The 25309-nt window shown below is 47.5% G+C and overlaps 1 protein-coding gene across 4 annotated transcripts in view; it reads right to left on the bottom strand.

The window, feature by feature from the left end:
• The window catches only part of PLD1 (phospholipase D1), an 83127-nt gene that overhangs the window by 30017 nt on the left and 27801 nt on the right, over positions 1-25309 (bottom strand). For 3 of the 4 annotated variants that reach the window (XM_064164859.1, XM_064164861.1, XM_064164858.1), the window contains exons 7-15: positions 19221-19279; positions 17833-17925; positions 14987-15139; positions 13289-13438; positions 11491-11574; positions 9720-9801; positions 6602-6712; positions 4029-4235; positions 2825-3041 (exon numbers count right to left, since the gene is read on the bottom strand). In XM_064164859.1, the coding sequence (XP_064020929.1) occupies positions 2825-3041; positions 4029-4235; positions 6602-6712; positions 9720-9801; positions 11491-11574; positions 13289-13438; positions 14987-15139; positions 17833-17925; positions 19221-19279 (1156 nt within the window). Of the gene's footprint in view, positions 1-1661; positions 1776-2824; positions 3042-4028; positions 4236-6601; positions 6713-9719; positions 9802-11490; positions 11575-13288; positions 13439-14986; positions 15140-17832; positions 17926-19220; positions 19280-25309 lie in introns of all 4 variants that reach the window. The other variant, XM_064164862.1, reaches the window with a different exon arrangement.

Here is a 25309-nt window from a genome sequence, read left to right as displayed (position 1 = left end):
GAACATAGCATTTAAAGGGTGCACATTATGGGATGCACAGCAACATCGACTTCATGATTTTTATGCCACTAATGAACTAATTCCAAGCTCTCTGCCAGAGGATTTGTTGTTTTCCCTCTAGAGCAGGGTGTATCTCTAACAAAAGCCAGTCTTTCCTAAGTACAATGAGATAACAGAAAAGCTCATCTTCCTTCCTTAAAGGTCACTGGGGCTTTTCTTTCTCCAAACAATAACCCCATGGCACCTTTTGATGCAGTTTTACACGTTGGACAAACAGATCTCGAAATCCAAGGTGATGGTGATTTGAAAAGACTGAAGTATTGTGGATAGGGATAATGCCTGCTAAAAGGAGGCCTCCTCTAGAGCACACCTTTTTGAGTGCAGAGTGAAGTCTCTTCCCTTACGGAAACTAAATGTTTGCCTAGACCACAGATATGTAATTAGCATTAATTTCTGACCCCAAGAGCAGCCCTCACCTGCTGTACCAAATACCAGTGTGATAATGACACAGTAATAAGCTGACAGCTTCTAGCCCAACCACATCACCAACCCTTCTCCTAACCCAACCACATTGCCAGGTAACATGCACAAAAAGGCCCCTTTCAGCAGTCAGCCAAGCACACATGGACAGCAGTGCAGCAAGTCCATGGGAAGCAAGAGCTGCCAGCCTGCTGTAACCCCACCTAGCCGAGCCAAACCGTGCCATGCCAAGAACACCATGCAGCAGGTATGCGCCACAGCTGCCTCTGCAAGCTTGAACTCCTAGTGAGAGTCCAGGTGGAGCTGGGGAATCGTTGACTCAGCATGGCTGAATGGGTGGGACATGAGGTCCAGCCAAAACATGTACCATGTACAGCTCCAGTGACTGCATACTGACTCAGGAATGAGCATGAGGTGACCACAGGGGAGACTACACTTCACGTCCATGAAGCAAACCCATCTCTTCACCTCTTCCACTTTATAACTGCCAATTGATGCCTTACAGGAAGGCATTGAGTAACTGCTCCTCACTCAGTCCCAGAACTCAAAGACATCTTGATGAGGTACCATAAAGAGTCCCGTTCAACATCCAGAGGTCAGAACAACTCAGTGCTCATCACCACCCAACTCTTTCCAGCTGAGTATGTCCTCACTGACTTCAATAAGAGGCAAAAGGGAGGTCCCCTCAAGTCTTAATCCAAACATATCAGCCACTTTGCTCTCTCTGTTTGTATTTGTCTTTCTGCACCAAGCTTAAAGTATTCAGTGCAGATATTCCAGTACCTAATGCAAGTAACAAGCCTCGACAGGAAGGGCACTGCTGAAAAAAACATACTCCAGAATCAGAGAGGTTTCCTCAACTGTTCCCTGCTGCTGTTATTGCAACTTACTTTCTTGATTTTTAAGGGTGGGGTTTTTTTTGTTGTTGTGGATGGTTTTCTTGTTTGGCTTTTTCTTAAATTGGATTATTTTAATTATTTTATTCATTTATCCTGCAGCTCTTGAAGCTTCTGGAAAACGTTCTTCTGCTTGACTGTCCTCAGAGGACTTAAGGATGCTGGAAGGACAATGAGCAGCACAGGCTGATCCTGGCACCCAACCTAACTCTCACCAGTGTTACAGTGCAAAAAACAAAGCTAAAGGTGAAAGGGTCTGCACCTCTGCCTTCCTCCTCCACTTACCCTCCCGAGGCTCAGCAAGCCCCTGTTTGGATTCAGTGTGGTGATGGAACATTCTCAGATGGGGTTTTAAACTCTGGATTATATTCGGTTGACTTCTAGTAGGGTTACAGTAACCTGCAGAAAGTTAAGATGCTCTATTCATGCCAAGAACACACATCCAGGTCTTCTACACTGGTGCCTGATCCTGTCTGAAGATACCTTGCATGGCAGAAGCTCAGGGGAGACACCAATTTGCTGAAACTACAGGCAAAGGATCAAACTCAAGACCTGGCAGAATGTACAGGTGTATTGGTGCAGCAAAGCCACAGCTCACAGGATGTCAGGGGCTGGAAGAGACCTAAAGAGATCATCAAGTCCAACCCCTCTGCCAGAGCAGGACCATCCAATCTAGCTCAGGTCACACAGGAACACATCCAGCCAGGGCTTGGAAGTCTCAAGAGAATGAGACTCCATGGCTATGCCCTGAGCTGATTACAACCAAGGCGAATGCTCCAGCAAGGCTTCCTCCAGCCAGAGGCAGGAGTAAGATCTTCAGAGACCGAGACACAAGTAAATCCCCATCGTGAGCATTATACAGCTTCAGGAGGTGAGCACCTCAGGAAGGACTCCATGCTAGAACAAACACCAAGGCAATCATTGCAATTTTAGCTTCAAAGCTGTTTTTACTGTGGGGAATTAAAAGCTGCATTCAAATATTCATCTCCTCTCAGCGAGGGGGAAAATTGGGAATAGTTCCATTTAAGTGAACTGAACTAAACCAAGGTAACAGAAACCTATGAGAGGGAGTTAGCACATTCAGAAACTCTTTTGCTTGTTGTAATAAATAGAAGTAGAGAAACAAAAAGATTCAGTTATCCCTTGCAGAAACAATTTTTCCCAACAATGCAAGCTTCAGATATCCCACACACCACATCCCATCATCTGATGGCTCCTGACAACTGCTACTTAACTAAATGCAAATCCACTTAAAACTTCCTGTGTACAGTCTGCCAATTTACATTTTGACTACACAGTTATGATTCTGATGGTGAAGGAACACATCAACTTTCCATCCTTCCAAAGAACACATTACCCTAGAAATCATGTGAATCTGCACACCCACCCACCCAACCCTCCTCCAGACACACTTGGTATGGGTGGTGGGGCTGGAAAATGTTACTTACTTGAGTCACTGTCTATGCTGCTGACGCTGTCAGCGTGGTGCATGCCGTGCTTATGGAGGTGCCTGTAAATACTGAACCTTGAAAACTTCTTGGGTTTTCCCACTCCTTTCATTTTTGAGGTGTCTGGGGCATCATCGGCATTCCTCGGGAGCAAGTGGCTTTCCAGGGACAGGGTTGGTGGCTGCAGTGGGGCACGTTCAGATGACTCTGCTGCTGACTGAGAACACAAAGGATGCTGCTGCAGGTGAGGTGAAAACAGGTTCCCTTTTAACTGCAGATTAATCATAGAATGGTTTAGGTTGGAAGGGACCTCAAAGCTCAGCCAGTTCCAACCCCCTGCCATAGGCAGGGACACCTCCCTCTAGAACAGGTCACTCAAGGCCTTATCCAATCTGGCCTTGAACAACTCCAGGGAGGGAGCAGCCACAACCTCCCTGGGCAACCTGTGCCAGTGTCTCACCACCCTCACTGGAAAGAACTTCTTTCTAGCATTCAGTTTAAATCTCCCCTCTGCCAGTTTAAATCCATTCCTCCTCGTCCTGTCATTACAAGACCTTGCCAATAGTCCCTCTCTCCTCAGCCTTCCTGTAGGCCCCCTTCAGATACTGGAAGGCCACTCCAAGGTCTCCTCGAAGCATTCTCTTCTCTAGGCTGCAGAGCCCCAACCCTCATAGCCTGTCCTCATAGCAGAGCTGCTGCAGCCCTCTGAGCATCTTTGTGGCCTCCTCTGGACTGGCTCCAACAGTTCAATTCCCTTCTTGCGTTGGGGGCTCCAGAACTGCACACAGGACTTCAGGTGAGGTCTGAGGAGAGCAGAGCCAAGGGGCAGAATCCCCTCCCTTGCCCTGCTGGCCACACTGCTCTTGCTGCAGCCCAGCACACAGTTGCTGTCTGGGCTGCACTCACGCTGCAGGCTCATGTTGAGATTTTCATCAATCCAGACCCAAGGTCCTTTTCCTGCTCTCCAGCCATTTGCCACCCAACCTGTATTTGTGCTTGGGAATGCACCGACTCAGGTGCAGGAACTTACGCTTGGTACTTAGACACTTAGGCTCAGCACTTATACACTACTTCTTTCCCATCACCATCCCTCTTCAAACCTCCTAAACCCCAGCCCATGCACAGGACTTGAAACAACCTGTTTAACCCTGCCACAGGGGTGACACACAGACTTTGGACCACGGCCACCAGCAAGCTCACTTACTGCCAGGTTGGTTGCGGACACCGACTTCACCGCTGTCATGCGTTTGACACTGCCCACATCGGTCAGGCGATGCTCATCGTCGTCCCACCTGCCATAAGCCAAGTCAATGCCACCCACAAAGGCCACAGACTGGTCAACGATGACCAGCTTCTCGTGGTGGGCCCAGAGGTACACGGAGGAGGACACGTGGTCTGGGTGCCTCATCACCTGGGGGAGAACACTTGAGCTTAGCACCACTGCCTATAGAATCAACCGGGTTGTAAGAGACCTCCAAGATCATCCAGTCCAACCTAGCACTCAGCCCTGTCCAATCAAATAGATCACAGCACTACACCCTGAGCCTCCTCTTCTTCACGCTGCACACCCCCAGCTTCCTCAGCCTCTCCTCATAGGGCTTGCATTCCAGGCCTCCCACCAGCTTCATCACCTTTCTCTTGGCATGTTCCAGTATCTCAGTTTACACACCTCCTGCTAGAGAGGTGCTCAGCTTGATGGGGGAGCACTGCAGTTCCTAGAAGATGCCTGCACACAGACACACATAACTACTGAAGCTACATCACTTCTCCTGGCAGACAGGTGCTTCCCCATGGTGCAGGTATACCCAAGCAGCAACAATTACTGATGTGGGGGTAGGTCACACTTGCAACAACACTGTTCGTAAGAGAACTATAGTCAAGGAAACTGTTCCAACAAATAAATTGATGCTTTCAGAAGAGCTACAATAGCTGAGCTTTCAAACAGAGCCAGCTTGGAAAGAAAACAACATATTGGTGATCTGACTCACTTCTTCACTTGTTGCCGCTACAGAAGTGAAGGGAGAATTCTTCTCCCCTTTTAAAACCAGCAACTTGTTTGACGTTTGTTTATGAGATGCTTTTTGACATGTGTTTATGGCAAAGTCATTTCAATATCTAACTACACAGTACACAGTTTTATTTTTTTCAGTTTCAGAAGGAAGTCATTCAGCTTCCTGGGGAGAAGTGACAGTTTCACCCAGCTGATCCCAAACCTGTTACATATCCAGCATGAGAAACCTGATCTCATTTGGGATTGACAGACTGCAGAGGGTTGGAAGTGACCCTCAAAGGTCACCTTGTCTTATCCCCTGCAGTGAGCAGGGACACTTCCAACTAGACTGGCTGCCCAGGGCCACGTAAGTCTGATCTTGAATGCCTCCATGACAGAGCATCAATGACATCCTGAGCACTGTTCCAGTATTTCACCACTCTCATTGTAAAGAACGTCCTCATTTTGTCTAACCTAAACCTGCCCTGCTCCAGTTTCAAACCACTGTCCCCTATCACAGCTAGCCCTTCTAAACAGTCCTTCCCCAGCCTTCCTGTAGGTCCCCTTCAGATATTGGAATGTACTCATAAGGTCTTCCTGGAGCCTGGTTCCTGCAAGGATGTTGAACTAGATGACCTTTAAGGGCTACTGCCAACCCAATGCATGCTATGATTTTATCTTTCACTTACACTTTCCAGTCTTGCTGCAAAGATGCTGGTGAATGGATGCTTCCCTTCACCATCACAACTGAAAGAGTGACAGTAAACCTAACAGAGGGTCAGACAACCTCCTGCATAACATATCTCTTACTTCTCATTAAAGCATACATGTCTCCAATGTCAAAAGCCTGATCAAGCTTTTTTTACTGGCTGACGTGCCACAAGACACTTTCTGCTAGGTGGCACAGCAGTGGCATAACAGCCCTGGGCAGCAGAATGTTGTTCATTTATGATGGAAACATAAACAGCCTGTGCTGACTCCTGTTACTAATACATAAACAGAGACAGGGAATGGAGACAGCTTTCTCAAATTGGAACCCTCCATAGAATCATAAAAACCACCAGGACCTCCAAACTCATCCAGTCCAACCTAGCACCCAGCCCTGTCCAATTAACCAGACCATGGCACTAAGTGCCTCATCCAGGCTTTGCTTGAACACCTCCAGAGATGGTGCCTCCACCACCTCCCTGGGCACCCCATTCCAATGCCAAACACTCTCTCTGGCAACAACTTCCTCCTAACATCCAACCTAGACCTCCCCTGCCACAACTTGACACTCTGTCCCCTTGTTCTGTTGCTGGTTGCCTGGGAGAAGAGACCAACCTCACCTGGCTACAGCCTCCCTTCAAGTCTGCCCTGAGGCTCCTCTCCTCCAGGCTGCACACCCCCAGCTCCCTCAGCCTCTCCTCACAGAGCTGTGCTCCAGGCCCCTCACCAGCTTTGTCACCCTTCTCTGGACACTTTCCAGTATCTCAAGATCTCTCTTGAATTGAGAAGCCCAGAACTTGATGTAACCCTGTTAACTTGTCACAGGAAACATGTGTCTTGTGAATGAGATGAACAGTTGCCTTGGCAGGTCTAAATTCCATTTTTGTGTCCAATTCCAACCTAAGGAATGACACTGCCAGATGTGGCAACCACTGTACACATTCACACCTCACACATTCTCACTGCTGTGGATGGGAACAGCTGCTCTTGCTGTTCACACCTAAATACACTGAGGGTCAGCACAAGCTATGAAGAACAAATAAATGTTCATGTCCTTCATCCAACTGCCTGATACACACCTTAATGTTGGGATGGAGACGCATGAGTGTCCTCTTGCTGTATTCACTGTTGATCCCTAGGGCAAGCTCCACCTCTTTGTAGAGCATAACAAAAATTCTCACTCCTTGTTGCTGTTGGGAAGGAAAAGAAACCTGTGAGATTCAGGTGTCAGTGGGTACTGACTGCTTCCAAAGCAAAGACAAGCTAAGAGGCAGTAAGCATGTTGTGCTTGCACACAAGTGCAGGCTGAGGTTAATTGTTCTTGACTATGCTCTTCCAGATCCACAATGGTGACCTCACAGCATGCAAGGACCCACACTACTCTCAAAAGCTCTTCTGCTTCCAGAGAAGGGCCCAGCACTTAGATTTGTGTGTAAAGAGCTGAGCCAAAGCAAATCAACAGATCATTCTCAGAGCAGCCCATTTTAATGCAAACATGATTCCACCCCAACACAAGGGGAAACTTCTTTACTGTAAGGGTCACAGAGCACTGGAACAGGTTCCCCAAAGAGATAGTGGAGTCTCCTTCTCTGGACACTTCCAAGGCCTGTCTGAATGCATTCCTCTGTGACCTGAGCTAGACTGTATGGACTCAGTGACCTCTTTGGGTCCCTTCCAATGCCTGACATCCTGCGATTCAGTCCACATGTCATTGTGTGGACTCCACTGAAGTTCAGTTTTGTTCTGCTTCATGTTGGCCCTGAGGTTTGCCTAAAGTTAGAAGCCTTTACAGGACAATGATACCACTGTGGTGATATGGACATCCCTCTCTTAAAGGGGCTACAACCAACTCCACACCAGCAAACAAGTTCTTTCTCGTGGCTCCTGGAATGCAAGCAGCAGCACTCAGAGCATGGCACTTTTTGTGACCAGAGTGGTAGCCACAGGAGAGTTTCCAAGAACACTTATAAAATGCACTTTCAGAACAGCCAAATGATTCCCAAACCTTGGCAGATTCTGGTCACACACTTTAGCTGCCATAAATCTTAAAAATCTTGCAGTGCAGTTTGTCAGCTTAAAGTTGGGACCCAAACCTTCCAAAACTATAAAGCTGCTACTGAGAGCTTAGGCATTCTCCAAGTTATGGATGATATCCTGCTCTCCACTGTACCCAGACAAGTCCAAGGCAGCACTGGCTTCACACAAAGGACAGCCTTACCTCTATACCTAGACACCAGCTTCCTCACTGCTCTATTGAGTCAAAGAAACGCTGCCAGTGAAAGAGCAGACAAACATTTCCAAGAACCAACCTTAACTAACTCCTCACTCTTACAAGGTATTTATAGCCTTAGGAAAATCTATGTCAATGTGACAAAGTTAAGTTCTTCCATCCAGTGAGCACACCCAAAGGCCTGGTTTCACTTGCCAGAAAGCAAAGCTACTTTCAAACCAACAACAGCTAGACACAAATCCACCCTTTCTAATTCTAGGTATGCAGAGTGGTGAGGACTGAGACAATAACTGGTTTGGAAGAAGAGGGAGTCAAAGGCTATTTCAGTGTATTCACCTGGACTCCTGCCCTTCTACCACACCAAAAGACTTGCTCAGCTGTGCTTCCCTTCCTGACTCATCACTTACATGGGGCAAGCATAGCATTTCTAGCAGCAGAACTATCACAGGTTGGATGAACTGAAGCACAGCCCACATTCAGAAACCTCACACCCAGCTTCTCCGTCTGCCTCACACGGCTCCACAGAACACATTCTCTATTTCATCTGGATCTAGATGTGTTACTGGAAAGCAGAGCACAACCAGCAGCAAAACCATCTGTTTTCTGAGGTGAAAATGTTTAAAGAAAAGTCAAGCAGAGATGGCAGTTGCAGTTGTTTGCTCATCTCAAAATACTGCACAAGAAAGGAGAGCACAGAACTCTGCACGAGAATCAGAATCAGTCAGGCTGGAGGAGACCTCCAAGATCATCCAGTCCAAACTAGCACCCAGCCCTAGCCAATGAAGACCATGGCTATGGAGCCTCCTCCTCTGGAGACTTTCAAGGCCCATCTAGATGTGTTCCTTTGTGACCTGAACTAGATGGTATGGTCCTGCTCTGGCAGGGGGGTTGGACTCGATGATGTCTTTGGGTCCCTTCCAACCCCTAACATCCTGTGATCCAGTCTTTTCTGGAACACCTCCAGGAACACCTCTGGATCACACCAAGTGGCTTTTTGCTAATGGGATCCTGATTTTTCTTGCTAGACTGATGGTACCTTTCACTGCAGTACAGGCACACAGCACATGGACAAGACCTGCAGAACACTGTTACACACAAACCATCTACCAAGAGCTACTACAAAGTGCTTGGTCTCTCCCATACCTCCAAACGACACTTGCCAATCATAGAAGGAAATCACCAGGCAGCAACAATTCTTTGACCCCACCAGGAGCTGCAGTGACCCAAATCTGAGGACTAGAAGGGGCAAATCAGAGGATCACAGAATGTTAGAGGTTGGAAGGGACATCGAGAGTTCCAGTCCAACCTCTCTGCCAAGGCAGAATCCCCTAGGGTACTTTGCACAGGAATTCAGCCAGGTGGGTTCTGAAAGTCTCCAGGGAAGAAGACTCCACAGCCTCTCTGAGCAGCCTGCTCCAGTGCTCTGTCACCCTCACCGTACAGAAGTTTCTCCTCCTGTTGAGGTGAAACCTTCTATGTTCCAGTTAGTAACTGTTGCTCCTTGTCTTACTGCTGCTGAGCACTGAAAAGAGACTGGCCCCAAGCACTTGACACCCACCACTCAGGTATTTATAGACAATGATCAGATCTCTTCTCAGTCTTCTCTTCTCCAGACTAAACAGCTCCAAGTCTTTCAGTGTCTCTTTGTAGGGGAGATGCTCAAGTCCCCCAGTCACCCTTGTGGCTCTTCCACTGGACTCTTTCCAGCAGGTCTCTGTCTCTCTTGAATTGGGGAGCCCAAAATCAGATCTACCCTTCCACCTCCAATCTCCTCCAAAACCAAATGGTTTAAGGAATAAATCACAACACATTTTTCCAAGGTCACCTGACATTAGGCTTGGCCTGCTTTACTTCTCATCCCTAACGAATTAAAGGATGCAAACACTTCAGGTCCCAGCACGACCCTGTAACAGTGTGGGTGCAGAGGATTTCCTGCAGGGTGAAGGCTGCAGCTGGCGCTCACTTACTGCTTTCCGCTTGAGGATGCAGTCCAGCCGCCAGCGATTGCCTTCCACAACAGGTCGTTTCATGAAGATTTCTGGGCTCAGCCTAAGAAAATAAAAGGAGGTTGGGAAAACCCACAGCATTTGTCATCTGCAAACAAAGCAGTGGCCTCAATAATCATCCTGGGATGCAAAACCAGTTTATAGAAAGCGGATGTGAAGGCTCATATCCTACAAGGATGCATTCTCCAGCGCAGCATGCCCTCCAAAAAGCACGTCAGGATCTTTGTGGTTTTAGCAACAGAGCATTACAGGGGGCAAGGGATGTGTCTAGAGCATTCATCTTGGCGTGCAGCAACCCAGGAGACCAAGTGTAACAGTGATTTACAAACAGGGAAACTTGGACTCCATCGGTGGAAGAAAAGATACAATAACAACAACAAGAAAAGCTCGAGGTAGATTTGAAAGGAATATGTAGACAGAGAAAAAAATCAGAGTGGGATTTCAGCTCTCCTGGTACGTAGGCTGAGCAGCAGAGACTTGTGCTGATTTGTCCTTGCTGCTGAAATACAAAGCTATGTGATCTCTCCACAGCTCATTTTATTGATTCATAGCTTTAAAACAGATGCTGAATTATTCCTCCTAATCCTTAACTCTCTTGCTTGCACCAAGCATCAGAGCTTGTGCTTAGGTAAAGCACGTTGCTCCAGCCTAAAAGCCACGCTTCTGACTACAGCTTTTTTTACCTGAAACCCCAAGTTTCAGCTGAGTTTTGGAATTCTAACATACATTATCAATTGTCTGAATAAAGCACTAGGAGCGAACCAGTCCGAAATGTGAAGCTTGGTGTTGCAAATGAGGACCCAGGAGCACTGGGTTTATCTATGGTCTTGTTAAGATTCAGGTTTGCCCTGGTAAATATTAACATCATATTTAGTCTTCTCATAAGAACTAATCCTCTGAGTTCCTACAGCCAGGGGATCAGTAGGAAGAGGTTCATTATACACACGGAGAAAGAGAAGCACAAAGACATTGCCCAAGGTTAAAGAGGATGTCTGAGCTGTGGCTTGGGAGCCTGCCCTACCATCCCAACCCTAAGGTCCAGGCTGGGTCAGCCAAATTGACTCCCACAAAGGCAAGGCATGGACAGCTGCAGCTGGCAGCCAACCAAAACCCTCTGCCCTCAGCCTGCCGGAGCACTCTGCTGCCTCAAGCAGGCACCAGAGCGCTGCATACGCATGCTGAACGACAAGTTACGAAGGTGACAGACAGGTCCTCCAGCACGTACACCGCTCAGAAGGGACAAGGCTCCTTCTTCACTGTCTGGCTCATTTAAGAGCAGAGCAAAGTTACACTCATTCCAAGATGCTCTCATCACTGGCATGAGACTTCCCAAAACAGTGAGGAGAAGCTGAAAGGAGAATCTGAATCAGGCGTTTGAGCATCCATGTTCCTTTATGCACTGAAAGCTATCCCTGCCCCTGGGGTTTGCAGCGAGTCACTCTCCTGATAAGCATCTGAAACCATCACCTTTGCAGGTCAGGTGGTGCCTTTGTGCAACTTCAGGCCTCTCCTTGGAAGGAGACAACCAAGCTGTCGATTTCAAGCACACAATTTTGCTGCCAACCCTCCTGAAAAGGCCTTTGAATACAACACAAGGAGATGTTTGGGTGTGCTGCCAAACCATCTGGCTGCACGGCTAGCTGCCATACTGTAGGGCCTCCAAACAGTGCCACATTGTCAGGAACGTCCTAAGGGAGACAGTTGGTCAACAGTCAAATATGTAAGTACAAACCACCAATCTGTGATGAAAATTTCTTCCTTAGCTGCTTCCATGGCATTTGCAACATCTTCGAAGTACCACTTTGCGTTGACATACCTGTAAAAGCAAACAGAGCACAGGTTTAGGTCTCCATCCACTGTGTTAAATGAAGTCCATAGCTGAAGGCTGGTGGGAATGCATCCAGGTGTGCTTTGAACGCCTCCAGAGAGGGAGACTCCAGCATTTTAGAACCCTTGCAGTGAGAAATTTCTTACAATATCCAAGCTAAACCTTCCCTGCTGCAACTTGAGGCCATTTCTTCTTGTCCTACCACTTGTCACTAGGGAGAAGACACTGATCCCCACCTCACCACAACTACCTGAAAGGAGGTACTTCAGATACTTGTACTTTCTGGTAGCTGGGGAGAGCAAAATGGTCTCCCCTCAGCCTCCATTTCTCTGGGCTAAACAGCTCTATTTTTATCCTCATGATAATAAATGCTCCATGTGTTCACACTCAGACAAACCTGGGTGTTTCCTGTGTTATTAGGTGTGCCACAGAATCACATAATCACAGAATGATAGGGGATGGAAAGGACCTTGAAAGCTCCTCCAGTCCAACTCCCCTGCTGGAACAGGATCACCTACAACACATCACACAGGAACACATCCAAGCAGGTCTTGGATATCTCCAGAGAGGGAGACTCCACAATCCCCCTGGGCAGCCTGTGCCAGGGTTCTGTCAGCCTCACAGGGAAAAAAATCCTCCCTGTGTTTACACAGAACTTCCTAAGCCTCAACTTCCACCCATTGCCTGTTGTCCTCTCATTGAGTGTCACTGAGCAGAGCCTGGCTCCATCCTCTTGGCACTCACCTTTTACATCTCCATAAACATTGATGAGGTCACCTCTGTCTCCTCTTCTCCAAGCTGCAGAGCCCCAGCTCCCTGTCTCTCTTTGCAAGAGAGATGTTCCATTCCCTTCATCATCTTTATGGCTCTGTGTTGGAGTCTCTCAAGCAGTTCTATGTCCTTCTTGAACAGGAGGGCCCAGAATTGGACACAGTACTCCAAATACAGCCTCACCAGGGCAGAGCTGTACAGCACAAAGCTGTGGCAGGATCACAGCAGCCCCATCACCAGCACTGCTATTCCACTCCTGGTAAAATAAGCCTCAGCTTTTTGCACCTTCTTTAATTATCACTGGTCCCTACAGGCACCAAATGCTGCCAGCTCTATACACCAGAGCCAGTATAACACTGGCAGGCATGAGCTGAGGTTGCTGCAGGCAACAGTTCAGTTTTGGGCTCCCCGGCTTAAGAGGGACAGGGATCTGCTGGAGAAGGTCTAGCAGAGGGCCAAAAGGATGACTTGGGGACTGGAGTGCTGCCTGCTGAGGAGAGGCTGAGGGACGACCCGGGGCTGTTTAGTCTGAAGAAGAGAAGACTGAGAGGGGATTTAATAAATGTCTATAAATATCTGAGGACTGGGGGTCAGGAGCAGGGGGAACAAGCTCTGCTCACTTGCTGCCTGGGATAGGACAAGGAGCAATGGATGGAAGCTGCAGCACAGGAGGTTCCATCTCAACACAAGGGAGAACTTCTTTACTGTAAGGATCACAGAGCACTGGCACAGGCTGCCCAGAGAGGTTGTGGAGTCTCCTTCTCTGGAGACTTTCAAGGCCTGTGTGGATGCATTCCTTTAATCTGAGCAAGGTTGCATGGTGCTGCTCTCGCAGAGGGGTTGGACTTGACAATCTCTTTGGGTCCCTTCCAACCCCTAACAAGCTGTGGCCCTGTGAGGAGCAGCCCAGGCGGAGCGAGCGAGCCCTCACCACTTGGCCAGCGTGCTCTCCTGCACGGCGGCGTAGGAGCCAAAGCGGTGCTCTGTCAGGAAGTCCTTGCCGTGCTTCCGAACGAACTCGTCTATGCCCTGCCTCCACCACTGGGCATGTCTGTAGCTGTTACACTTCAAAATCAGCGACCTGCAAAACAGACCACAGCTGGGGCAGGATGCTGTTACCAGTTGTGCGAAATTAACAGTCCATATCAATTTTGATATCCAGGTGAAGATTGTTAATGACTATGACAATTGTTTAGAGGGATTGGCTTTGGAATGGGCTGCTCAGGGAGGTGGAGGAGTCACTGTCCATGGAGGTGTTCAAGAAAAGAGTGGATAAGGTACTTAGTGCCACGGTCTAGTTGATTAGATAGGGCTGGGTGCTAGGTTGGACTGCATGAGCTTGGAGGTCTCTTCCAACCTGGTTAATTCCATGACTAACATTAAGTCTTGCCAGAAAATTTAGTTTGAAATGAGTGGTTTGGATATTTATACACATGGGGAACAGGCAACTTAGGACACTTAAGAAACATCTAGCAAATACAAACATTAAATATGGGAAGAGGTTCTTCGTTAAGAATCTAGATACAGAATTTCTTACAAAGAGGCTTTGAGTATTTACTCACAAAATAGCATCAGACACTCAAAGGGAGTTCTGTCCGTGTCTTGAAAACCATTGCAGGCAAAGCAGAGCATGATGTGGCAGGGCAGGGCAGAGCAGGCAAAAGCAAACCAAAACAGCCATGTGGCAAAAGCCTATTTCTTGTCTGCCTGATTGCAATGGCCCCCTTGGCCACAGAGATTAACCAATCAGAATGGCACCTTACCAAACCTGACCAGATTAGGTGAAGTCAGGAGCTTGCTTTCCCTTATTTGGGAGGAGCCAGTCTGAGCAAATCTTGGATCCTCAAAGTGGAGGTCTCCAAGCCCTCTGTCTTCTCCCTGCACTCTGCCTCCCCTCGTCCAGCAGAGGGAGGGGGACCAGGGGTCATGCTTGGGCAAGCCAGAACATGTGTCTTCCACGACACAGGTGCCAAAGCCATGGATGTGCATCTGGGCTGCTCCATCAGCAGCTGAGCCCCTGGTAAATGCACCTCTGTCACTCCTTGTGTTGTTGAAGTGAAAAGTTAAGGGGGTTGCTTCAGTTGCAAAAGAACATAACAGCACCGAGCTGCTCAATGTAACTGCCACAGTGTTAGAAAGTAAAGACCCAGATTGACATTAATGGCAGCAGCTGAAGGTGGAGGGGAGCTGAACCTGGCCAATGCTGTATGTTTAAAAAGATGCATTTATACTGTATGCTACCACAAAACCATCAAGTATCACTTGATCCCAACACTCTGGTTGGGGTAAAGAACACGTCACTGCCTGCAGCACAAAAGAACAAGGTGCCTGGAAAGTTACCATAAGCAATTGCTGCAAGACCAGAGTCTGCAACTCACTGTGCTCCAACACCCCTCAGGCCTCAGCAAGAACCACAAGGATGGACAAACAGCAGGCTGAGGCTCCAAAGGCCTAATTAAGCCATAAGAAATGATCAGCATAATAGGACAAATCCCCGGCAGGGACCAAGTCAGCAGCAGCTGAGCCCTGTGAGAAGCTGAGCTGCACCAGTTAGCCCAGCACACCTTGGCAGCCCCTCCCAGAGAGTAGCACTGGTTCTCCCCCCCTAAATGAAGCCTGGATTTCTTACCTACAGAGATTGTCGATCTGCAACCCATATTTAGTCTCTGTTTCTTTCTGGCCTATCTTAATGTTGAACTCCTTATCCACCAGCAGGACAAAACTGATGGCCCCCGTGTCTGGCTTCATGTACATCAGGAAAGAGTCCTTCACCACCAGCCACCTGTGTGGGCACAAGAAACAGGTAACTTGTACCTCATGTTGGTCTGAACACCACAAGCCATGAAAGAAAGCTAATGAAATGGAAAAGTGTTTCCTTCCTAACAAGTGGAAATCATTTATCAGGGACAGGAAAGCTTTCAACTACAGAGCATATTTTCTTTTCAGGGCAAGTTGAGGGTATGGTTTTCTCCAGCAGCAAAGCGTTTGTTCCATGAACTTGGGTAATGAGTTTTGCTTCAACACAAGCCCTCCAGAGCTATTTGCATGACTCCTTTTCACAGAGGCTTGGAAAATACAGTTTTCCTTCTCTAACAATATCATTGAGAACCTCCCTTGCCTGTAAACTTCCCAGCCAGGTGCCCCTGCACTGGGCAAGATGCAACAAGGATTCCTCCATGCCAAGTTTGCATTCAGCTTGTATGCTCCATGAGAGTCACTTGATATTTCTAACACGAATTATGGGTGCCAGAATCACTTTCACTCCCACCAAAATAAATGTACAAGGCACTTGGGAAAGCTTTTATTGCCAAGCAACAGGGACCCTGTTAGAAACACATGATGGGAGATGACCAGCAGGTTTCTATATAAATACTGTAGCCTGAAGGCAACTCAGGGGAAAAAAAAACCAACACAAACCCAACACATTTTTTGCTGTGAATGGCATTTCTAATTTTTCCTCCCCACCCCTCACAGCATATGTGGGGGTAACCAGCCCCGCTCTGTCCCACACAGGTCTCTACCACCAGACCTTTGCTTCATTCTTCTGCACACTCAAAGCAACAAAAAATTATTGGGGGAAAAAAATCAATCTGTTCATCCTTCTATCTTTAGCAGCAGCCTCAGCTTCTCACCTACTTTCAGAACTCACTTTTTCTTTTCTTTCCAAGCCCTGAAAGAGTTCTCACCACTGCTTTTTGTTTGGTGCCAAAATACCTACTCCCTCTAGCTGGCTCATCATTTCACTCCAAATGATCCCATGGGACACCTTTCCAAGGGTTTGCCTTTCTGTTGTTCCAAGGCAGTTCTTCATGTCCAAGAAGTCCTGCCTGTTCCCATTCACACCACACCCCCACTGTCCTCCTTCATATCCCTTTCCACAGCCCCTGCGGCCACAACACAATTAACCTGCTCTAAGTAGTGAAGTGAATTTAAAGGTGTAAAAAAACCACAACATCTGCAGCAGAGACTGGGGCTGGCCACAGTCTGCCCCACGCTTGGGGTGAGTTCTGCTCCCATCTGACATAACTCTCTCTGGGGAATACTACTGCTAGTTGATTGTTTATTGATACCACGAGCCCCAGTGATGGGGAACTGGTGCCCCTCTTGTGCTGCTCTGCACACAACCCCACTCAAATGCTTCTCCCATCCTTCATCAGGCTCTAAAGGAAAACAGAGATCCAACAGAGCTGAACCTTCTGCTGTTCCCACCAAAGCTTGGGTGTTAACAGAGTGGAATGAAGAGGAGAAGGCTTTCCCCTTACCCCACACAAAAGAGAAAGAACTGGACATGATTTAATGATTCATCTGAAAGAAGGTCACACCTTCACCTCCTCGTGCACTCAGGGAGATCTTCTGTAAGACCACCTTAAGAGAGGTTGAAAAGGCTATAAAGGGATAGGATCTTTTCTTCAGAAGAGTGCAGAAACATTTTGGTGGAAGCCACAACATAAGATAAAATTAACAGCAGCCCATTGGCAAAACTGAAAGCCAGAGGTGGATAATGCTCAGGGAAGCTCTTGCAGACCAGGAAACTGCTGCTGTATGGCAAAGATGACTTAGTTGCATTTCACAGACTCATCATTCTGTGACTCTAAGCTCTTACAGACCAGAGAACCGCTGCTGTAAAGCCAAGAGGAGTTAGTTGCATTTCTCAGACTCATCATTCTGTGACTTTAAGCTCTTACAGGCCAGGGAACCACTGCTGTAAAGCCAAGAGGAGATAGCTGCATTTCTCACAAGGAATTATTTGTTCATAAGAAATATTCACTGCATTTTTTGGACACACAGACCCCTCCACAGCACACACTTCTCTGCACTGCAGCCCCAAGACACACTGAGGTCTAACACACAAGGTAAAGGCATGGGGACAATAAATTCCATGTTCACAGCACATGAGAACAGGATGGCTTGTAAAAGCTTTGGAGAACACTGGCATTTGAGCACATGCAGTAATAATGAAGAGGCAATATATTTACCATCTCAAGGGTTATTGCACCAAACGCCTGGTTTAATCCAGCTCCAAAGCAGCCCAGACAGTACTTCAATTAATTTGTTTTCTTTTTGTAAATTCAGGAAGGGGAGCTCAAAGCCAGGGTGAAATTTGGCCAGGAGAGTGCCACCAACCACATCCCCTCCTGATGGCACAGAGCCCCCAGAGTGCTCCCACAGCAGGGCAAACTGAGCACAGACCAAGGGATTCTTGCCCTTTCTGCCAGCTCAATGCTCTAGGAAATCCCAGTTTTCCTCTGGAGCAATCTGTCTCTTCTAGGAACTCCAAAGTAGAAGGCAAAAGCCCAGCACCCTCCACATCAGAGGATCAGTGGGGAAACAGCACATGGACACCTTGACCTGAAAAAAGCATGGCTTTTGTGGAAAAACAAGCACCTCCCTCTGACTTTTTCAGGAGAAAAAGACAAATGAAGGTTTTTGCATGTGTGTCTGAGGAGCACAGAGCCTTTTCCTGTCCCACAGTACCTTTTGGACCATCGGTAGCACATCCTTCCTTGGCCGCAGCAGTTCAGGCCAGGTATGCGGTGGCCCCCGGAGCGCTTCATGATGAATCCTTCTCTGCAAGGACAGACATACAGTCAGGGTGGGTGTCATGGCTCTGCTGGAGGGGCAGGGGAGGCTTGGGTAGAGGGGAGAAGGACCTGAGAGTCCTGGTGGATGGCCATGAGCCAGCAGTGTGCATTTGTGGCCAGGAAGGCCAAGGCCATGCTGGGGTGTATTAGAAGTGATGTGGTTAGCAGGTCGGGGGCAGTTCTCCTTCCCCTCTGTCCTGGTGAGGCATCATCTGGAGTACTGTGTCCAGCTCTGGGGCCCCCAGCTCAAAAAGGACAGGGAGCTGCTGGAGAGAGTCCAGCACAGAGTCACAAAAAATGATAAGGAAGTTGAACATCTTCCTATGAGGAGACACTGAGGGAACTGGGGTTGTTTAGCTTGGAGAGGAGAAGACTAAGGGGTGAACTCATTCATGTTTATAAACAGGTAAGGGTTGAGTGCCAGGAGGATGGAGCCAGACTCTTCTTAATGATACCCAGTGACAGGACAAAGAGCAATGGGTGGAAGCTGAGGCACAGGAAATTCCATGTGAATCTGAGGAAGAATTCTTTCCCTGTGAGGGTGACAGCACTGGAACAGGCTGTCCAGGGAGGTTGTGGAGTTTCCCTCTCTGGAGATAGTCAAGAACCGTCTGGATGCACTCCAGTGTGATCTGGTGTAGGTGACCCTGCTCTGGCAGGGGGATTGGGCTGGACCAGATGATCTTTCAAGGCCTCTTCCAGCCCCTGACATTGTATGATTCTATGCTTGCTGAATCTCCCAGCTCCTGCACCTATGGATGGCTCCTACTACCTCTAGCCATGGTCAAGCAGGCTCTGCACCATGCCCTGAAAGCTAGAAGGTAAAACCACACAGATTTAAGAAATGCAGGGCTCTGTTCCATAGCACCAACAGAAGAAAAAGTGGCTCTACAGGTTGCTGGAAGAGAGGAGGAGAAAACCTGCAATCCAGCCCAGGAGCTGCAGCCCACGTCTCACAAAGCAGCCCACTCCCAAAGCTGTGGCATTTCTAGCTGAACATCAGTCATCTTTTCATTCTGGATAGCAAAATATTTCCCAGCCAGTTACTGGCAAGGAAGGAAATCTACTAATTAGAGCAGTATTTATTTATAAAGCCATGTCCTTGAGAGATATCAGAATCATGGAATGGCTTGGGTTAGAAGAGACCTTCCAAGGTGACCTAGCCCAATCTCCCTGCAGTCAGCAGGGGCATCTTTGACTAGATCAAGTTGCTCCATCCAACCTGGCCTGTACAGTTTTCAGGGACACAATCAAAACTTAGAAAGACAGCTCACAACTCACATGCCCTTTGGTCCCAGGTCATGGATGAATGACAGTTGGTTTACCCCAATGAACTCCATCTGAAGAAAGAGAAAAAGAGATTCTTACATCTTTTGTACTCTGGAATCCACAAAATCTGCTTTATCAAAGTGATTTGTCAGAGACAGAATCTGCAGAAGATCCTGAGCAGAAGTTTTCCACCATCACTTAAACATCTTCAAGAAGACCAAGAAAAGTGTTTTGGTTTGGGGTTTTGTTTGATTACTCTAAAGGTAATTTGAAAAACACATTTCAGGCAACCAGGATAATCAAGGCCAAAAGCATCACAGGGCCAGACCCACCTGGATCACTGGCTGAAACAAGGAATAGAGTTTGGCATTGCTTGAGGGGATCTGTGTGAACTTGCCTTGCTGTCTGAATTCTCTCTCCCCTCCAGGGAGGAAAGGCTCCCAGGTCTCCCTCTGAGTGCCCCATCACAGGGATACACACCATCTGGGGTTCAGCACCTCAGCCCACGAGCATCCTCCAAGACCATGCAGCAAATTATGTACACATCACTGCCTTATCTGTCCACAGGAGCCAAAACTCCACAGGAAAGCCACAGCAGGGAAAGTTCCATTACACTCTCCATCACTTCTGCTGGTCTGTACATAGCTCTACAGCAGGCACAGCCTGGAGAACCCACGTGCCACGCTACTGGGTTTGGCAGCAAACCTCAGATTCAAGGAACCTGTCACCTCACAACTTCTCTGCTTCAGTAGAGGCTGCAGAGGAATGCTAACCACAAACAAGGCTGGTGAGAAAGTACAACACAATCACATTCACCTCTAAAAATAGGACACCAGGCGATTTTGGCCAGCAGGCTGTTCTTGGCACAGCAGGACATTCCTGACAGTCTGCTGGTGATTAGCCCTGGGCTCTGTGAGCACGAAGAAACGCCTGCCCCAGGCATCTGTGCAGGACAGGGCTTGGGCAGCAGCAGCCCTGTGAAGGAACTGCCCTGCAAGGCAGAGGCTTGCTGCAGCCAGACACTTTTAATCTATCATCACACAGAACTGCCCCAGTACAGAAAGCTGCTGAGGGCAGGGCTTGGGCAGCAGCTGCCCTCCCTTTGGTCAGGCAGTAAGCTGGAGGAAGCCCTCTGACCACATGTTTTGCCAACCAAGCCTGCTGGGACAGAAGCCCAGGAGTCAACTCACACTCCTGACAACAATTGAGACAGAAGACAGCCTTCAGGCCAGCTTCAGGCCATGCCCACCGGTGCTCCACAGCAGCTCGGGCACAAGGAAGGTCTCACCTTCAGGATGGCCACTGCCACCTGCTCTTTGCTCATTAGCAAAATCCCATTTTGCCCAGGAATGACAAGGGTGGACCCATACATCCCAGATTTTCAAACAGCAAGTGTAACAAAGCACATTAGTAAATCTGAGGCAGAAGTCAACCTTGAAGCTGAGGCTGCCTTATGGTGAGGCCAGCTAAGGCTCCCTTTCCAACATCATCTGCACTCACCCAAGAAGCAGGCAGTAGGACAGAAGTTCCTTCTCCTCATGCTCTGCAGTTCCTCAGACACACCCAAACTTCTTATGACAACGAGGCCATGGAGAAGGACAAAGGATCTGTTGTTCTCCTCCGAGTAGCTCAAGGACAAAGTGACCTCTATTTAGTAGAGGCAAATTTAATGCCCTTGGTTTTGGGTGATTTCAGCCTGTTTTCAGCAAGTGGCTAGAAGCAGCTACTCCATGATTTTACTATCAGTCTTCCTTCCTCTGCTCTCATCACACACTCTGCTAAACCACCAGGACTGATCTACCGAAGTCTGAGCTGTTTCTACAGTGACACTCAGAGCAGAACAAGAAGCATCCAAACCCACAGCCTATCCTCCAGACGCTTAGCAGAGGTGCCAACTGAAGTCTTAGGTCAGTTCTTCACCTTGGATCTCATTTTAAATTTCTTTAGAAAATGGTTGGCATTCCCCACCAGACCCATCAGAAATCCAGACACCTCTCCCAGTGGGCACACAATCCCCATCCCCACATGGCAAAACCCTTTGAAAACATTGGCTGCAAACAGAAAGCTGCCCACAATCTGAGAAGCACTACGCAGAGAGAGGGAGAATTGTCCTCGAAGAGCATAAGGAAAAAACAGGAGGGGGAAAAAAGAAAAATCCCTTGCAGAAACAGAGCTGTTACTACAGAGAAATGAATGAAAGGTTGGTTGGCAGCACAACAACCTGCTCTTCAGCCAAGGAGTCTCTGAAATGGCAGTGATGGTGACAGAAGCCCATCCAACACATTGGTCAAGCTGTGCCAATTAGAAGTCACAGAATTACTTCATCTGGAGCTCTTGGAGATCATTGAGTCCAACTGCTTACACAGCACTGCCAAGGGCCCCACTAAAACCACAGCCCTCAGCGCCAGGTTGTAAAAAGCCATCGACAAATTCCACCAGTCGGAGGGACAATTCCTCAGCACAGTGGAAAATGTCTGATGGGATGATTTATCCCCATTATTGCTGCGTTAGCTATTTTTACTGTTACAGTGCCTTCCAGCGTGTGGCACTCACAGCCAAGCCGAGAGGAGAGGCAGAGCAGGGAGGCACTTCCATCTCCTTCACGTCGGGATTCCTGTGCTGCACAGCTGCCTTCCCGGGGGGCCACCATCCCTGCTCTGGTTTCAGAGCCTTCTGCAGCAGAATATTTTAAGGGTGAGATCCAGGCCTAGGGAATGCAGTTTCAATGCCACAGCAATAAAAAGAGAAAACTCAAGCCAGATGGGAGCGAGTAGCTGCAGAAGGGGAAGCTATGGAAGGTGGAGAAGAAGCTGCAAGGTGCAGGAGGTGCGGTTTGGAAAGCCAGCAACGCCGAGCACCTGTGATCTATGGAAGCAAACATCTCACAGGGCAGCTCCATTTCACAAAGGAGTTCAGCAGCTCCACACGGTGCTTTCGTTCTGAATCCTGCTTAATTTACTGAGTTTAAAAACCCCATAAAGAGCTGATTAGCAGCTGTGGCTAGCAGTTAAAATGAAATGACACCGCTCTGCAGAATGATGTTGATTGGCAAAAGATGACAGCTGTATCCTGCACCAAAAAGAGACCAACCCCACGTTTAAAGACATATGGAACAGGTTAAATAAAAAAAAAAACACAATGAAGGGTTGGGTGGAGAACTTTGCCATGGTCTGCAGACCCAAGTGCCATATCAGAGGCAAAACAGCAGCTGCTTTCACATATCTGAGCTGTTCTTACTCCAGAGGAGGTTCTTACACTCTAAAGCTCATACCAAATGTCAGACACAGACACACTGCTCTGGCCATTCTTGCACTCAAAAGCTCATACAAAATGTTAGACACAGACACACTGCTCTGACCATTCTTGCACTCAAAAGCTCATACAAAATGTTAGACACAGACACACTGCTCTGACCATTCTTGCACTCAGAAGCTCATACAAAATGTTAGACACAGACACACTGCTCTGACCATTCTTGCACTCAAAAGCTCATACAAAATGTTAGACACAGACACACTGCTCTGACCATTCTTACTCTCTAAAGCTCATACAAAATGTTAGACACAGACACACTGCTCTGACCATTCTTGCACTCAAAAGCTCATACAAAATGTTAGACACAGACACACTGCTCTGACCATTCTTGCACTCAAAAGCTCATACAAAATGTTAGACACAGACACACTGCTCTGACCATTCTTACTCTCTAAAGCTCATACCAAATGTCAGACACAGACACACTGCTCTGACCATTCTTGCACTCAAAAGCTCATACCAAATGTTAGACACAGACACACTGCTCTGACCATTCTTACTCTCTAAAGCTCATACCAAATGTTAGACACAGACACACTGCTCTGACCATTCTTGCACTCAAAAGCTCATACAAAATGTTAGACACAGACACACTGCTCTGACCATTCTTACTCTCTAAAGCTCATACAAAATGTTAGACACAGACACACTGCTCTGACCATTCTTGCACTCAAAAGCTCATACAAAATGTTAGACACAGACACACTGCTCTGACCATTCTTGCACTCAAAAGCTCATACCAAATGTCAGACACAGACACACTGCTCTGACCATTCTTACTCTCTAAAGCTCATACCAAATGTCAGACACAGACACACTGCTCTGACCATTCTTACTCTCTAAAGCTCATACCAAATGTTAGACACAGACACACTGCTCTGACCATTCTTACTCTCTAAAGCTCATACCAAACGTTAGACACAGACACACTGCTCTGACCATTCTTACTCTCTAAAGCTCATACCAAATGTTAGACACAGACACACTGCTCTGACCATTCTTACTCTCTAAAGCTCATACCAAATGTTAGACACAGACACACTGCTCTGACCATTCTTGCACTCAAAAGCTCATACCAAATGTCAGACACAGACACACTGCTCTGACCATTCTTGCACTCAAAAGCTCATACAAAATGTTAGACACAGACACACTGCTCTGACCATTCTTACTCTCTAAAGCTCATACCAAATGTTAGACACAGACACACTGCTCTGACCATTCTTACTCTCTAAAGCTCATACCAAATGTTAGACACAGACACACTGCTCTGACCATTCTTACTCTCTAAAGCTCATACAAAATGTTAGACACAGACACACTGCTCTGACCATTCTTACTCTCTAAAGCTCATACCAAATGTTAGACACAGACACACTGCTCTGACCATTCTTACTCTCTAAAGCTCATACCAAATGTTAGACACAGACACACTGGTCTTACTTTGTTTTGCTTAGGCATCTTTCAACTATTGCAGCTCACACAAACCAAAAAGTTGAATTAATAAAGCTTTCACATGGAATATAATCAAGCCCATGGGCCCCATTTCCTAATGTTTTGGGACCATCTTCCCCCAGTTTCCATTTCCCAGAAACAAAGCATGGACAATTAACACTTCGAGATTCCCACAGCATTCATTTTAACAGTAATTGCCTTGAAACATTTCAGCCCAGAAGTACTATAAGAAGGTTTTGGGAAGGACTAGGAGCCATGAGATTTAATCTTTAGGTCACCCAGCCAAAAGGAAAATAAAACAACATAATGAAAGGCTGTGAAGCCTGGGGTCTGATCACAGTACACAAGCATCTACCAACCTGTCTGTGAACTCCACACAAAAAAACTCCTCTGCAGTGAGTGCTGAGAACCAGGGAGATGGGAGAAGGCTGTGAATGTTATCAGAGCTTTCCAGGCACAGAAAGATCTCTAAATGATGCTGCTTTAGTGGGTTTTATTTCCACAGCCTGCAGGAGTGTCACTTGGAAAGGCAAGAGGAAGTACAACCTCTACCCTGCCATGTAGGCAGTGTGAACCTGATTCTCAACCCACCAGGGATTTTAGGTCTGCAAAACTGCTACAAGCTCAACTGGCAGGCTCAGCTCTCCCAGTGCATGGCACCTCCACCATAGACAGTGTATGAAGTGATGAGCTTCTCACTGACAAATCATGAAGTAACCACAAAGGCAAAATGAAGTTAGTTTAAAAAGCAAATTAATTACATTGTGCAGGTGCAGATAGTAAAGTATCTCTTGGGAGATGTGACTGACCCAAGCAGGTTCTTCGCAAGGACCAAGGGTCACAGCTCAGGCAGGTCACAGCTTGTCATTCTAATTCCCTGTCTGACTTAAAGAGTTCAGGATTTCAGTGCATGGACTGGATCAGAGGAGCAGACAGGAGTCACTTTGGTGCATGGATTGGAACAGGAGAGCAGACAGGAGTCACTTTGGTGCATGGATTGGAACAGGATCGCAGACAGGAGTCACTTTGGTGCACGGGTTGGAACAGGAGAGCAGACAGGAGTCACTTTGGTGCAGAGGAGATAGGAGTCAAAACAGACCAAGATAGTTACTGCATTTCTCAGCATCCAGGCAAAAGACTTCTCAATCCCAGGAAGAGCAAAGCCCTCATTTTGTTCTAAAGGAGGACAAATGCAGTTCTAAGAAAAATGGCAGAAATCTGCACTTCAGTCTCCAGCCTGAGAGTGGTGGGGGTTGTTTTGGTGCTATTGGAAAAAAGAAAATAAAAAAGAAAGCCTTTTTGTCCCTGTGTGTTTTCTGCCTGCAGGACCT

Source organism: Pogoniulus pusillus, chromosome 26 (assembly GCF_015220805.1).
Source record: "Pogoniulus pusillus isolate bPogPus1 chromosome 26, bPogPus1.pri, whole genome shotgun sequence".
Taxonomy (NCBI): Eukaryota; Metazoa; Chordata; class Aves; order Piciformes; family Lybiidae; genus Pogoniulus; species Pogoniulus pusillus.
Note: the sequence above shows the minus strand (reverse complement) of the source record. Positions and strands in the feature narration are given on the sequence as shown.